Source organism: Sinocyclocheilus rhinocerous, unplaced genomic scaffold, assembly GCF_001515625.1.
Source record: "Sinocyclocheilus rhinocerous isolate Xijiao unplaced genomic scaffold, SAMN03320098_v1.1 scaffold724, whole genome shotgun sequence".
NCBI lineage: Eukaryota > Metazoa > Chordata > Actinopteri > Cypriniformes > Cyprinidae > Sinocyclocheilus > Sinocyclocheilus rhinocerous.
Genome location: NW_015658512.1, coordinates 171,791 through 187,767, shown reverse-complemented (window position 1 = coordinate 187,767; position 15,977 = coordinate 171,791). Strand labels below are relative to the sequence as shown.

Here is a 15,977-nt window from a genome sequence, read left to right as displayed (position 1 = left end):
GTGTGTGTGTGTGTGTGTGAGTTTTATGACGGTTGTCTGTTATTTTTAGACTTTCTGCTCATGTTCAAGGTACTAACAGTAAATGTGGGCTTTCTGCCTAATTCATGAAGTTCCATGTAATTATAAAATGTTTTGTAGAAACCATCCTACATTTGATCTAATGTGCGTGTGTTTCATAGTAGTGAACATATGAACAAAAAATTTGCATATACACCTTTGTTGTGAAATGTATAAATCACAAATGATCTTGAAATTGTGTGCAGCTGAATGGTTTCAGATCTCCACTTTGTAAACACCTCCTAATTAATGTCATTAGCTTATAATAGAGCACCAGTCAACATACAAATCCCTAACTTGAGAATGACGAGCAGCAAGAATCGCTCAGATTTCCAAATACTTGCAATACTCTGACAAAAAAATCTGCTTAGTACCCAACCTAAGAGCTTTCCCACATCTGAGACTGTTTTATAAGCATTTATTTAATGCATTACAATATTGTGTTACTCCATAAAAAAGCAACTAATTGCATTACTTAGTTACATTTTATTGAAAGTAATGCTTTGTGTTACTTTTGTGTTACTTTTTGTCATCTGAGCTGGGCTTGCTTATTTGTTTTTTAATAACACAAACCCCAAAAGTTATATTTTTGGCAACTGTAAGGACCATTTGACATCAATCGTGAAATGAATATGCCTCAGCCTGAAGGAAGAGTCTCTGTCTCTGTGCTTACTCCCGATTTCTCTCAACATGAGGACAGGAGAGCTGTCAGTGAAAAAATGGGAAAACAGAGTAACTTGCGTTACTTATTTGAAAAGGTAACTCAGAAATGTCCTTGTAAATTTTAAAGTAATGCGTTACCTTACTAGTTACTTGAAAAAAGTATTCTGACTACGTAAGTCACGTTACCCCCAACACTGTTTATGCTGGTGTGGATTTTAACATGCACACACTCTAAGATCAAATGTGACCCTGGACCACAAAACCAGTCTTAAGTGTCAATTTTTCCAAAATTGAGATTTGTACATTGAGCTTTCCATTGATGTATGGTTTGTTAGGATAGGACAATATTTGGCTGAGATACAACTATTAGAAAATCTGGAATCTGAGGGTGCAAAAAAATCTAAATATTGAGAAAATCATCTTTAAAGTTGTCCAAATGAAGTTCTTAGCAATGCATGTTACTAATCAAAAATTAAGTTTTGATATATTTACGGTAGGACATTTACAAAATATCTTCATGGAACATGATCTTTACTTAATATCCTAATGATTTTTGGCATAAAAGAGAAATGTATAATTTTGACCCATACAATGTATTGTTGGCTATTGCTACAAATATACCCCAGCGACTTAACACTGCTTTTGTGCTGCAGGGACACATATCTGCATGTTTTATAAATGAGGCCCCTGAAGAGAGATGAGTTTTCCTTGAACACAAGCCCATCAGTGTGTTTAGAGACAATGACTCAAACATGAATGATAAATATTCAGTTTTTAAAGCTACCCTCAGAAGCTGGATGTGCGTGGAGATGCCGCAGAGGAGCCTCTTTATGTCTCTGTCTTTGTTCTATTGTCTCTCCTTTCACAATCGACTGAAGTAAAGTGAGTTTGGCTGCGATCCGTCGGCCAGCGGAGCCCACTGGAATCAGCCCACTATCGTCCCTCTCACAGAAAGCCGAAGCGTCTCTGAGTCACGCATGAGCTGGTGTTGGTGACCACGCATGAGTGGACTCTCGCATCCCATCAGCACTGTGGGAACGTGAGTCATCAGAAGGACTGTTCTGCGTGTTTCTCCATGTGTGGGGTTCACGCCTGGTTTCTCGCTCTGATCGTGGGAGATGTTCTGCTGGGTCTTCAGCTCAACATCACGGGACCTTCGGTCGTGTCTCAGGTCCATTCCTCATCCCACATGTAGATCTTCCCACCAACTTCACTTCCACATGAAGCTATCTGGTTCAGGGTATGGTGAACACCTGCCAAGATGCTTGTGTAGAATGTAGTGTTAAATATTCAGTGTTGTATTCTATATATATACACACTCTATTGCCAAAAGTATTGGGACACCCCCTTCTGATGAACAGGTTTGACTACTTTAGTAAGGTTCTTTAGTAAAAGTACTTTAGGCAAGGTTCAAAAAGAAATGATTGATTGAGTCAGTGTGGAAGAACTTGACTGGTCTGCAGAAACCTCTGGTGTGACTTTAAATGCAGACCTCGAGCCAAAAACTCAGTCATATACACCTTTTAGGAGTATCAAATGTTTTCCTTTACAGGCATGTGCTCCAGTGATGAGCTGTTGTATTACCTAAATTTTAGCCATTATTGTGACCGTGTAAATGCTTGTAAACCCTATTAGAGAGAGCTGGAGAGCTAACTAACCCTGACTTAACCTAACCTAGCACATGCTCTGTTTATAGCTTGCGTGCAGAAACGTCCAGGATTGATCTTGATGTACTAGACTTCACAGAGCAGAAGTATGTGTTCGTGTGTGTGTTTGCTGCAGCAGCTCTGTTTTCTCATTTCACAGTAAAGCTAAAGACACAGCTGTCCTCTCATGTTCACAGAGCAGGAATACAAGGAGACCTCCAGCATCTCATGGAAGCTTCTTAGAGCTCTTCTCTGTGATTTTGAAGCCCTCGTTTAATGTTTAGGATATTTAAATAGCCAGACCGTGAACAGATTTAATCACGCACGCAATCTTATTCCTAAATGACAACGATTCAGCTATGTCTATTAAACCGTTGAGTCACAACATTCAAATCTGGGTTCGTTCTGCCGCTGAGAGCAATTAATGTATATGAAACATCTTTACAAAGTATTTTATATTGTTATTTCTGTGTTACAAACATTCAAGTAATCATAGAAGTACAGTAGATACAGTAAATCTCCTTTTTGAAAGTGACGCTTCAAATGAAGATATATCAATTACAACTTAGCGCCAGCAGGTGGAGACAAGTGCCTTAAAAACCAGATTCGCTCAAAAAACATTGATTCATTCAGGAATTAAACACGTGCTTTTTCTTTATGAGCCAGCCATTGAATCATTCATTTAACTTTTTTTTTAACAATTCGTTGAATAGTGAATATATTTATAAATAGATTGCAGCAACCAGACCCTCTAGTAAATTGCATGTTATTCTGCTGTTGTCTATATTTTCAGAATCATGGTGGGAGAATCGTGATATCTATTTAAAAAAATAATACAATTTAAAAATCGAGATTCTCCATTCTCAGTTTATCCAGAATCGTGAAGCTCTAGCTGGTCATTTATCCACATGTAATGTAAACAAATAAATTACTTTAGATATTTTTCTCAGCTGCTTACACACAGAATCTTTCCTCGTCACACAGTTTCTGAAAGCTGACACTCAAACAACAGAAGCACACACCAAATCTACAAAACCATACACTAATCTCAGCCTTTGACTCAGTTTTCAATTTCATAAAACACTTTTTGCAAAACACAACACACAGTTCTCTATGTAACACACACAAATCTAACAGGAATTAATATTATGGCAAAGTTGTTTGCAAATGTTAGCTTTTGAGATGTGTTTGTGATATTTTGAATGCAGTGCTTCATTTTGCAAGAGATGAGAGGCATTTTGCATTTTGTGTGCAATTCTTGGATTTGTGTGTAAAGTTTTGAAAAAAAGAGACAGAGTTTTTTCAATTTCATAAAACACACAATTCTCTATGTAACACACACAAATCTAACAGGAATTAATATTATGGCAAAGTTGTTTGCAAATGTTAGCTTTTGAGATGTGTTTGTGATATTTTGAATGCAGTGCTTCATTTTGCAAGAGATGAGAGGCATTTTGCATTTTGTGTGCAATTCTTGGATTTGTGTGTAAAGTTTTGAAAAAAAGAGACAGAGTTTTGAAAATGTGTGTAAGCTGTTGAAAAAACTGTAATATAATCAAAAGATCCAGTAGGTGGCAGCAAATTACTGTCTTAATGCGTGAGTCACTGAATCATTCATTCAGCCGATTTGTTCAAACTGCTAATTCATTTAGAAACAATGCAAGTGCTTTTTTGAATGGCTCACTGAATCATTGACTCACTTGATTCATTCAAAACTGCAGATTCATTCACTAATGAATCACCACTATGTGTTAATCAGAGACGTTCAACAGTTCTGCTGTGGCTTTGACTGCAACTATTTTCATTTGCGAAATTGAACAAAACACACAATATTGTGTCTAAAATTTAACACAATATTACCTTCTGGCTCATTGAACTGTTGTGAATTTTAGGCTCATATAACTGCTTTCTAATAGACTCCATCACGCAGTCATGTTCATCAGACGCTGCACAATGGACAGGTCTGGACATTTTAACACATTATGCTTTCCATAATTTATCGCACCAAATTTACATGTTAAATTGACAGCCCTATTATATTGATGAGGTGTTGAGGTCAATCATGTGTTCCTTCTCACGTGAAGAGAGACACTGGTTCTTCACTGAATGCTTAAACATTTATTCTGTGAAGACCAGGAACGTTTTACCTCACAGAGTCTAAACAAGACGTAATGTGTTCGGTTTACTTGGGAAAAGATGTGACAGAGAAACACTGTAATTTCCATGCTCGCACAGAAAGAAGACTCGTTCTCAGCATCGCAGATAAGCAGCGGAAGTGAAAGGAGGGTCGAACGCATCTGTCCTGCTGCTGTAGGACGCGTGCGAGTCGTGCTAAACACCGAGCGTAATGGGCCGTAAAGCAGCACGAAGACTGAATTATTCAGGTGTTGAATTTCAATAGTGCTGTGTGTTTGGAAAGATTTGGTTTGGATTCTCTTATCTTTTATTGAACACAGGCCGGGCGTCCTGACAGTAAAGAAGTGCCTCTCTCTGCAGCTCTTCTGCATGCGCCGCGCGTCACGAGCGTGTTCTCCGCTTCCAGAGTGTGACGCAGGGATCTTCATTATCATCTGCCTGTCTCTCCTTCTTTCCAGGCCACTGAGGAGCTGTGTGTGTGTGTGTGTGTGTGTGTGTGTGTGTGTGAGAGTGTGTGAGTGTTTGTGTGTGTGTGTGTGTGTGAGAGTGTGTGAGTGTTTGTGTGTGTGTGTGTGTGTGAGAGTGTGTGAGTGTTTGTGTGTGTGTGTGTGTGTGTGTGTACTTATGTATATGGATGGATGGATATATAGATAAATGGATGGATATATAAATGGATGGATGGATGATATATAGATGGATGGATTTATGCATGTTGATAAATATTAGTGTGGTTTGTTTTACAGGCTTTCTCTGTATCATACAGATGTCAGTTGGAGGGATTAATAATATACAAGTCCTTTTATCTTTCTGGAGATTAATGCTTCAGTCCAGATGCTTTTACCATAAAGCCACATGATGCCACAACATACATAATATAAGATAATGCGACGATCACACAGAACATAACAACACAGTAACACACAGATTCATAATATTAACAAACACTGCATTATATAATGTTAAGCAGGCGAGTATCTGAAGTACATTTATACAGAAATGACCATGTGGTCCGTCCGCTGAGAGCAGCTCTTTGCTCCCTGCTCTGTAAATGTGTTTCTCTGCTTGATCTCGGGAGAGAGACCCGTGTAACCGGATGGTATCAGGTGTGTTAGTCCCCGGTGGAGGCTCGTTAGCGCTGGTCAACAGGAGAAAGAACAGGAGTCCAGCGGCCCGCATCACTCAATCTCAATAAAGCTCCTCCTGACACAGACGGACAGCGCTGCGTGCTTCGGGATGCGTGTGGCTTTTGTTCAGAGGCAGTGATGTGAAATGAGCTTCGGCTGCTATAAAGCGCAGCTAGAGTGGAGTTTCCCAGCGTTTTCTGGGAGAAACATCGCTTGAGGGAGAGAGTTTACCGGCGAGTGTTATTAGATGATTGCGTGTGAGGTAAGTCACGCGACGGAAAGCGCACTGGTTTATGATTCACACGCTCAATAACACATCGTCTCTTTCTGGCACTCACTCTTCTTGTCTCTGACAAATGACAGTGATTTATTATTGTGTGAAACAGCAGATTTATTTACAGCTTCTATTTAAAATATGAATGGATTTGAATGATGCACAGTGTAAAGTAAAAGATTCAGTGTTTGATGAGTAATCATCAGTCTCTTCTAACTGCAAACAGTCAAGTCACATTTATTTCTATAGTGCTTTGTACAATACAGATTGTCTCGAAGCAGCTTCACAGTGATGTCTCATGAAAATGCGTATAAATTGTACGCCAAATACAAAGAGAAAATCGTGCTATTGATATGCAGAAATGGACTTTGCCGTGCATATGATACGCAGTTTGTTGGCGTGCGCATCTACCTCACAACCCTAATCCTACGCATTGCGTATCATATGCACAGCAAAGTCTATTTCTGTATATAAATAGTATGCCGAATAGAAATAAAAACTTGAGCTATTGATACGCACTTTCATGAGATCGGGATGGAAAATAGTAGAATCAATTCAGTTCAGACAGAGCTGTGCGATGAATAGTATTTTAATCGTGATCACAATTTCTGCTACTCTCAATTTATTAAGCATAATTGCTGGTCTGACTCTAACCTTCACTGGTTATTTATCCTTAAACAAAGTTTTCTCTTAAATTGATCCATTTTCTGCCCAGTATCTTTGTCTTGTTGTCTATTACAAATATCTAAACATTCTTACAGTTATTTTTTCAGCTGCTTACACACATTTTCAAAACTTCACACACAAATCCAAGAACACACACAAAATGCAAAATGCCTCTCATCTCTTGCAAAATATCACAAACACATCTCAAAAGCTAACATTTGCAAACACCTTTGCCATAATATTAATTCCTGTTAGATTTGTGTGTGTTACATAGAGAATTGTGTTGTGTTTTGCAAAAAGTGTTTTATGAAATTGAAAACTGAGTCAAAGGCTGAGATTAGTGTATGGTTTTGTAGATTTGGTGTGTGCTTCTGCTGTTTGAGTGCCAGCTTTCAGAAACTGTGACGAGGAAAGATTCTGTGTGCAAGCAGCTGAAAAAAACTGTAAGTCAAGATACTGAAGATGCAAAAACCTCTTTTCTTGGGAAATTTATTTATTTGTACTGGAAAACGGAGACACTGAGTGAGAACAGCTTTTGCAGTGTGTTGAGCTGTGTGTGTGTGTGTTGAGCTGTCTGTGTGTGTGTGTGTGTGTGTGTGTTGAGCTGTGTGTGTGTGTGTTGAGCTGTGTGTGTGTGTGTTGAGCTGTGTGTGTGTGTGTTGAGGTGTGTGTGTGTGTGTGTGTGTGTGTGTTTGAGGAGGTTACGGGCTCCGCTGACCTTCAGTCAAACGCTCATCTGCCAGCGTGACTGTAACGCTCCTCATCTGAATAGAAACAGAGGATCACGTGTCTCTCTCTCCGTCTCACCTCTGAGATGTGCTAGTGGATAATGCGAAACAGAATAATTCAGGGCGCAGCAGCTGAGGTTTTGCGTGGGTGAGCTGAAGGTAGAGAAGGAGGCTCTCGCTACAGTTTCTCTCAAATAGAAATGTTAATGACTGGCAAAGGCAGCTGGCACATCAATTTTTCACCCAGTTCCACAAACAGGAGAGAGAGAGAGATATTGGGACCTCTAGACTCTCTCTCTTCTGTTTGGCACCGTCTCTAAATGCACAACAGAATTTGGCTGAATATAATAGGTGCTAAAAGAAGCGAAGACAAGCTAAAGAGGCAGAGAAATGATCTGATGTTCTTCTCTCCTTCCTTTCCTGAGCCAGAGACACAGACAGAAAGCTAGACGTGGTCTGTGAGTTTGTCTTTGATGGGTTTAGCGTGTCAGGACGTGTTTTGGGTTGGAAAGCAGAATGGTGAAGCACAGGTGAGACTAACGCATCAATCTGAGCCCCGTCGCAACAATTACAACGTGAGCGTTTCCCTGGAAACAACAGAAGGATGCTGTGCATATTCAGATGCTGCATGTGTTCGGAGCTCAGAACGTCATATTGTCGATGGTGAATTCTGTGGAATCGCTAAAGCCTTTAATCCGTGTTAATGTGCTGCGCGTCTCTGATGCATTAGATGCGATCCTCAGATCATCTGGGGCAGCACACGCCGGAACCATGGGAAGCTACAAACTGTTACAGTATGTTTGTCAAGCGGAGAACACACTTTATACTTTGGCTTTTGTGCAATAAAGAGATGAGATGAAGAACTCAGAGATGTTTAACCCAAACCAATGCAAACCAGCCTGTAGAGTGTGTGAAGGGATTTCCTGACGGGTCTTCTGCACCGATGGGTTCGTTTGAGTTCTGGTGATTTACATTTAGTCATTTAGCAGATGCCTTTATCCAAAGTGATTTATAAATGAGGAACATCGGGTTATCTGTTCTCTCTCCATCTCTCAGTTCAAGCAGCTTTACTGGCGTGACAAAAGTACACTTTGCATTGCCAATGCATTAAAATGACAGAAAATAATGTTGAACATTTGATCAGTTGGATTAGAGCCAACAATATACAAGGAAAAAATGAAAATGATACATAAATTATGTGTGTGTGTGTGTGTATATATATACACATTGTGAGATGTAAAATTTACACAAATTTCATGATTAAAGTTTGATTCATAAGCTTCATTTAATCTAATTTCAATTCAATTCTATCCAATATTGATTCGTTTAGGCATCAATTTTTCTCAAGGAAAAAAAGATTCTTAAAATTAATTTAGTGCATGTATTGATCATAATCCTCCTCTCTAGAGTTATTTTTTTAGATAAATACCCAGTTTATGGACACTGAATGTCTTTTCTGAGAATAAATGTGATGTTATGTGACATTATTGATCTCCAGCTGACGTCTGTCTGGGGTTGAAACACGGATTATGTGATTCATGATTGATTTCAGTGAGTTAGTCTGATTCTTCTGATGGTCATTCATGTTGATTTGCTGCTGTAACTAGTAGTAAAGAGGAAGAAATGATCACTGATCTGTCACCACATTTATTGATTGACTTTCATTATGAAATTGACATAATTTGAAAGCTGAGACTTTTTCGAATCAAAAGTGACAAAGCACAAAAGATTATTGCAGTTATTGGATGGGTGGCACTTAGGATTGTGCCGAGAGACGATAGTATCGATTATCGACGATAGTCAGAGATATCGCCTGTGGCTGATGCCTTTGACGATAGCAAGACGATTATTATTATTATTATTATTATCAGGCTAGTAATACTATCTAATTAATATTAGGGCTTATTTGTTGCATTATATTTCTTTTTCCGCATTTTACAGTGTTGCGCGTTCTAACCAATCACACACGATTATGCTGACACAGTGGAATTTTGTTGTTCATTGCTCGTTTTCTGTAGCTGCTTTTTGAATAACTAAGGAAATGTTTATATATATAAGCATTATATAATAAGCATTATATTAGTAACTTAAAATGTTTCTATTAAATTGTTATCATGTTAAATACAAATTCAGTCATATTAAAAACATTAGGCTGCTTTTAGCCTTACGCTGGAGTTGGTTCACTTTCCGGCAATGAAACCAAGTAAATACTGTGTAACGTAGTTTGTAGATCAGGAAGAAGGAGGCGGGAACCGGCGAACATTTAAAGATTTTAATAAAATAAACAAACATAAAACAAAAGTAAAGCAGCAGCCCCTCGCGGACGACTGCCGCACACAAAATACAAAATAAACTCCAGGCCTGGTCCTCTCTCGTCCGACACTGTCGTCACTCCTCCCTTTTATCCTTCTGGAGCTCCTCCGTGAGACTCGAGACCGGTGAGTGGTGCAGGTGTCGCTCATTATCAATCACTCCACCGGCCTCGCTCCGTTCCCACGGCTCTCGGCCCTGCCCCACTCGTCACATACTGTAAATAATTAAATAACTTAGAACGATAATATTGTGTATTGGCGATCTCACAGACTGATGATAGGACGATATGAAAATTTAGCATATCGCCCAACAGTGGCACTACAAATATATATATATATACACACACACACACACACAAATCTCTCTTGTGTAATGACAGCCATCTGTTCTTTCTTACATGTTATTGTCTCATTGTTTTTTCATAATTTGTCTTCATGAGGGTGTCGTGTTGGCGCGTGGATGTCATTTCAAAGCACGTCTGCAGATGTTTGTAGCATATGATGTGTTCTGGCTGGAAATATTGAACAGAGAATCAGAGATCTGTGGCTTCGCTTTTGGCAGGCGTTGGGTTTCTGTGGGCATTCTTGAACAAATGAGTTGTGGACACAGAGATGGACGTCTGGTGTGTGTGTGTGTGAGTGAGTGTGAGTGAGTGTGTGTGTGAGTGTTTGTGTGTGTGTGTGCGTGTGTGTGTGTGTGTGTGTGTGTGTGTGTGTGTGTGTGTGTGTGTGTGTGTGTGTGTGTGTGTGTGTGTGTGCGCGCTGCAGACTGAAGACCCTGGCTGTGTACAGAGAGAGATAAACGCACATATAAACCAGAAGAGACTGAGGTCATTGATCAGGTGCTGCTGTCTGACGTGATGAAGAGCGCTGGATCAGACAGGAGTGTGACGCTCGTTTTTCTTCTTGTGTCTGTGCAGGAGACTCACGCGGTGAAGATGAGATCACGGGTTCCTCTGCAGATCCTGCTGTATGCCACAGTCATCAGAAGTCTGAAAGTGGTGTCCAAGCGCGGCTCAGGTAAGAAACACCTCACCTTCCTCATGATGCTCCTCGCTGCTCGTCTGCTGCCCGGATCAGATCGTTTGACCAGCGTCTCTTTCTAGTTTGTGATTCTGGAGACTGAAGTAAATCTCCTTCACTGGTTCTTTGCAGCTTCTGTGAAGTGTTTCTGGTTGGAAGTGTTTTTGAGTTTCTCTGTTCTTCTTCAGATCAGTGTGTTAGTTCTGCTCATTATCAGCTGACAGCTGAAGCTCTTGGGTTCTGTGTTCAGGATGTTCTTCTGAAGGTTTTCTCAAGGCATCAGGCTGTTGAAGTGTGTGTGTGTGTGTGTTCTGAACTCATTCACATCTGTGTCCATCAGACAGATGAGCTCCTCTACATGACAGTGTTTGCATTAGTTGTTGCTCTAATAATACTCTGTATTGATGTATTTTAATGTTGCTGTGTTGGTCAGGGTTGGTGAAGCCGATTCATGTTTATGTTCATGGATTTTGATTCTTTATATTATGCAGACAACATGGAAATGTGCTTTTATATTAAGTTGTTTCTTTAATTTATTCATGGATGGGAACCCTGTGTTTCTTGTTCTCAAACTGGCTTTTGTTCAAAGTTTAGTGCTGTTTGAAAGTGCTTTTTCTTCGTTTATAAATGTAATGTTACCTTTAGAAGGAAAGTTATAATCTCACTTCCTGTATGTCTGTCTGTTTCCTGTTGGTGCATAAAATGTATTCAGAATGAGTGTTAGGGTTATGATTTAGTGTTTATAATAGGCTGTACCTAAAAACAATATAAGTCTGGGGAATGGAAGTTTTAGAGCATCAGAGTGAGGACATTTTGGCCAGTCCTCACTTTCTGAGAGCCCTTTAAAGGCCTGTTTGAGGGTCAAGACTTGGTTTTAGGGATCAGGTTATAATTGGGTAAAGGGTAGGTTTAGGGTAAGGAGCTAGAGATTGCATTGTGTCAATGTATGTCCTCACAAAGATAGCAGAGTTGTGTGCATGTGTGTGTGTGTGTGTGTAGAGAGAGGTGTGCATTAGTCTGTTGTCCCGCTGAGGTCCAGATGGCTCCGGTGTCTGTGGGATGCGTCTCTGCTGTGATCAGGACTAATCTGTGGCAGTGGGGTGTGACGGCGGGCGTATTGCACTCATCACATGGGAACACACTGAAGGTGGAACCACAGGAGAACATGATGCATAAGATCCCCGAGGAACAACAAACACGGCCTGATGGGAGATCCTTCTGGTCCAGGATCAGCTCACGTGACTTTACTCCAGACAAACGGCTGCTGGACAGTAAAAGCACAGAGCCGCTCAGGCCAGCATGTGACCTTTAATGGTATTTACTTTCAGCTTATCTTTAGAGCGAAAGGTCAAATATAAATCGACCCATACGTCACGCCTGGAGAATGTTGAGCATCATATACATTACACACACTGTGCTTATTTTGTCTTATGGGAAACATCTGCTATTAATATAAATATGCAAATACCTCCGGTAGCTTCTAAAGGGCAGTAATAAATGAAAACTAAGATCTTTGAGCAAAATTAGAACAATACACACTGATCATCCTGTTCAAAGGCTCTTAATGCAATGTGTTTGCGTCCTGAGCGTCAGTGATTTATTTTAGCTGTGTTTGAGTCTCTCAGTCGTTCTCAGTGAGAAATATGGATCTCAACATCATTAAATCACTACTGAGAAGGGATCAAATGTGCAGAAGATGCTGGAAAACCAGAGGAAGATTTTCCTGAAGAACAGTAACAGAGACTCATAAACAACAACTAGTAAAGTAACATCCAGTAAACGCCACAGTATTAACAATCACCATATTTAAACTTTTGAACAGAGTAATTTGTGTAAATTAAATTAAAGAGCTTATTCAAGGCGGGATTAAATAATAAACATAAGTTTATTTTTAAAATTAATAACATTTTGCAGATACTCTAAAGGGGGTGTAAACTTATGAACACAATTGTATGTAAGGGTTAATGTACAGGACGATTATAGAGCATGTGCTTATGTAATAAATAAATGCATGTCTTTTTATTTAAATAGTGCTCTAGTTCACAATGGACATTATTTCAGCAGCTTTACAGAAAGAATATTACAGTGATAATGACTTAATTTTGTCTCGTCCTCATTTAAATATTCAGTTTGGGGAAGGAAATGATGCATTCGTGGATTTGTCTGTAAAATCAGCTCTCGTCTACTAGTTAACTCACTTCACTACAGGTCATTTAGTAGTTCGGTCAACACGCAGCTGAAGGATATTAATTGATCTGTGAAGGATTATTTGTCTATAAGGTCCGTAAACCAAACAGTGCAAAGAGAGAAAGAGAGCATTGAATGTGAATGTGCTGTTTGAGCTGCTGTTGTTTTGACCACCATAGAAATAAACATGTGTTTGTGGAGAGGAATGAGTGATGTGATGCTCGTTTTACTCTGGGTTTAACTGTCATTGTTTTCATTCTATCAGCAGAAAATTTTATTTTTTTCAGCTTAGACGTGTGTTTTCACGGAGCAAACTCACAGCTCTTCATATTTGCACAGATTTCACATCTATTAAAATACATGTGCTTTGCATGTTCTTTGACCAGCTCAGCATGAGTGAGAGATGTTCAGAGCACTGATGTTAATGAAACACCTGAGTGAACACCATTATACCTTTTCAGAAGAAAAAACCCTTGTGTAGCCTATATAATAGACTAAAAACAGCTGAGATCTTCATTTGCACATGCTCACCTCTTGATATGAATTATATGGTGGTAATATAGAGGTGACAGCCAGTGCTGGGGTAACGCATGAGTTATGTAATCAGATTAATTTAGTCAAGTAACTAGTAAAGTAACACATTACATTTTAATTTACAAGAACATATCGGAGTTACTTTATCAAATAAGTAATGGCAGTTGCCATGTATTGAGTGACAGCTCTGGTGTTGCCATGGTGACAGAAATCAGGAGTAAGTGCAGAGTGTTGTGTGTGAACATGATCTTACTGTAGTTCTAGACTAAATATCAACATGTGTTTACTCATCTCACCTGCACACAAACACATTCAGTGTTCCTCACAACCAATAAAACAGTGAAATGCAAACTCAGAATATGAAGCAAACCTGCAATAATTAAATATGTTCAATAACACAAATATCCTTTATGTATTTAATCCCATTTTATTAACCAGAGTCTTTGCTGCTGACCTTCTATGATCCAGTTCAACCATACTAATAAGCAAAAATTACTTTAGATAACCATAATATTTGTGTTCCATTTTTATTGCTGAAGAATGTTGGACTTTCTTCTCCTGCGTCCTGTTCTTCATGTAATCCAGAACAGCAGCAGCTGAAAGGTTTGTTCTGTACAGACGTGAATTTACATTAACTTCAGCCCAAGGTGTATTCGTTTCATGTGTGGTGTAAAAGGGCTTCTACATTTGCCAAAAAAAATAGAACTTTTTATATTAAAACCAAACAAGCAAGCCCAGCCCAGATGAGAAAAAGTAATTTAAAAGTAACGTAATGCATTACTTTCCATAAAAAGTAACTAAGTAACACAATTAGTTACTTTTTAGGGAGTAACACAATATTGTGATGCTTTACTTTTAAAAGTAACTTTCACCAAAACTGGCAACAGCATCATCCTATAGACAGTTTCATCGGACTCACGCGCCTGGCCCAAAGTTAACTTCCGGTCTGTGTTTGTTTATCGGTCTGCTAGTGGCGCCGACTACAAACGCAGTTAAAGTGATGATAGACTTAGACTTAAGTTTGGGCTCAGGTTGTTGTGCTGTGGGATGCAATGTTTTCCATACACTGATTTATTTGTGGCAGCCTGCCACAATATCAAAACTTACCGGCAGTGTTGGGGGTAACGCATTGCAAGTAACGCGAGTTACGTAATCAGATTATTTTTTTCAAGTAACTAGCAAAGTAACGCATTACTTTTTAATGTAAAAGAGAATATCTGAGTTACTTTTTCAAATAAGTAACGCAAGTTACTTTTTTTTCCAATTTATTGACTGACAGCTCTCCTGCCCTCATGTTGAGAGAAATCAGAAGATGTTACTGTAGTTCTAAAATAAATATGCATTATGAGATTAATATTAATATGCATTAATTAATATGCATTAATAAAAATTAATATGCATTAATTCATCTCACTCACTCACTCACAAAAAAAAACAAAAAAAAAACAGATTCAGTATTCCTTAAAATGAATAAAAATAATGCAACTCAGAATATGACGCAAACCTGCAATAATTAAATGTTAAACAGTACAAATATCCTTTATGTATTTAATCCCATTCTATTAACCAATGTCTTTGCTTCTGACCTTCGATGATCCAGGTGTTGAAATTTCTTCTTCTGCATTCTACTGTACGGACGTAAATTTACTTTCCCTTCAGCCTGAGGCTTATTCATTTCACTTTTGGTGTGAAAAGACTTTTATATTTGCCAAAAATAAAGCTTTTTTATTTTAAAAACAAACATGCAAGCCCTGTCAAGATTTTAAAAGTAACGCAAAAGTAACGTAACACATTACTTTCCATAAAAAGTAACTAAGTACCGTAATTAGTTACTTTTTTATGGAGTAACGCAATATTGTAATACATTATATTTAAAGGGTTAGTTCACCCAAAAATGAAAATTAGGCTGTGTTTTACTCACCCCAGATCCATCCTAGGTGTATATGACTTTCTTCATTCAGATGAATCCAGTCTGAGTTATATAAAAAATTGTCTTTGATCTTTCAAGCTGTTTCATGCCACTCAGCTGGTGCTGCAGTGCATCAGTCCAAAAGAAGTTAAATAAAAAGCACTTATCCATTAAAAAAAGTGTCTCACACAGCTCCGGGGGGTGAACAAAGGCCTCCTGTAGCGAATCGATGCGTTTTTGTAAGAAAAATATCCATATTCAAACCGTAATAATCACTTTAATCTAGCTTGCTGTCACAAATCCTGTCCATGGACTTCCGTTCAATCACAACCAGAGGTCACCCTTCCATTACAGTGACTCTCGCACAACACAAACTGTTGCATGTCATCCCGGACTACGTATCCCATCAGCCATTGCACTGATTGCACACAGCACTGATTGCACACAGCTGTCATCAATCACACATTCACTATAAATACACTCACTCAAACAACCATTCTCGGCCGAGTATTGTATGCGCTTATCGCCAGCAGTGATAGCTACTCTACAGAGCCCACTTTAGCTTCCTAGCCTAGCCTAGCCTAGCCTTGTCTTGTCTGTTTTCTCGGTTTCTGATCTTTGCCTGTTTTCCTGGATTTATCCCTTTAGTCTCGCCCTTGTGATCCTGTTCGCCAATCGTTGACCTACGCTAGCCCTAGGACTATTCTTGTGTCTTGCC

General features: G+C 39.0%; 1 protein-coding gene across 1 annotated transcript in view; it reads left to right on the top strand.

Annotated features, from left to right (window-relative positions):
- The first annotated feature begins 1,795 nt into the window (after positions 1–1,795).
- The window catches only part of LOC107722342 (interleukin-1 receptor accessory protein-like 1-B), a 118,343-nt gene continuing 104,161 nt past the window's right edge, over positions 1,796–15,977 (top strand). Inside the window, exons 1-2 of the mRNA XM_016530668.1 lie at positions 1,796–1,891; positions 10,527–10,626. Coding sequence (XP_016386154.1) covers positions 1,796–1,891; positions 10,527–10,626 — 196 coding nt within the window. The remainder of the gene's footprint in view (positions 1,892–10,526; positions 10,627–15,977) is intronic.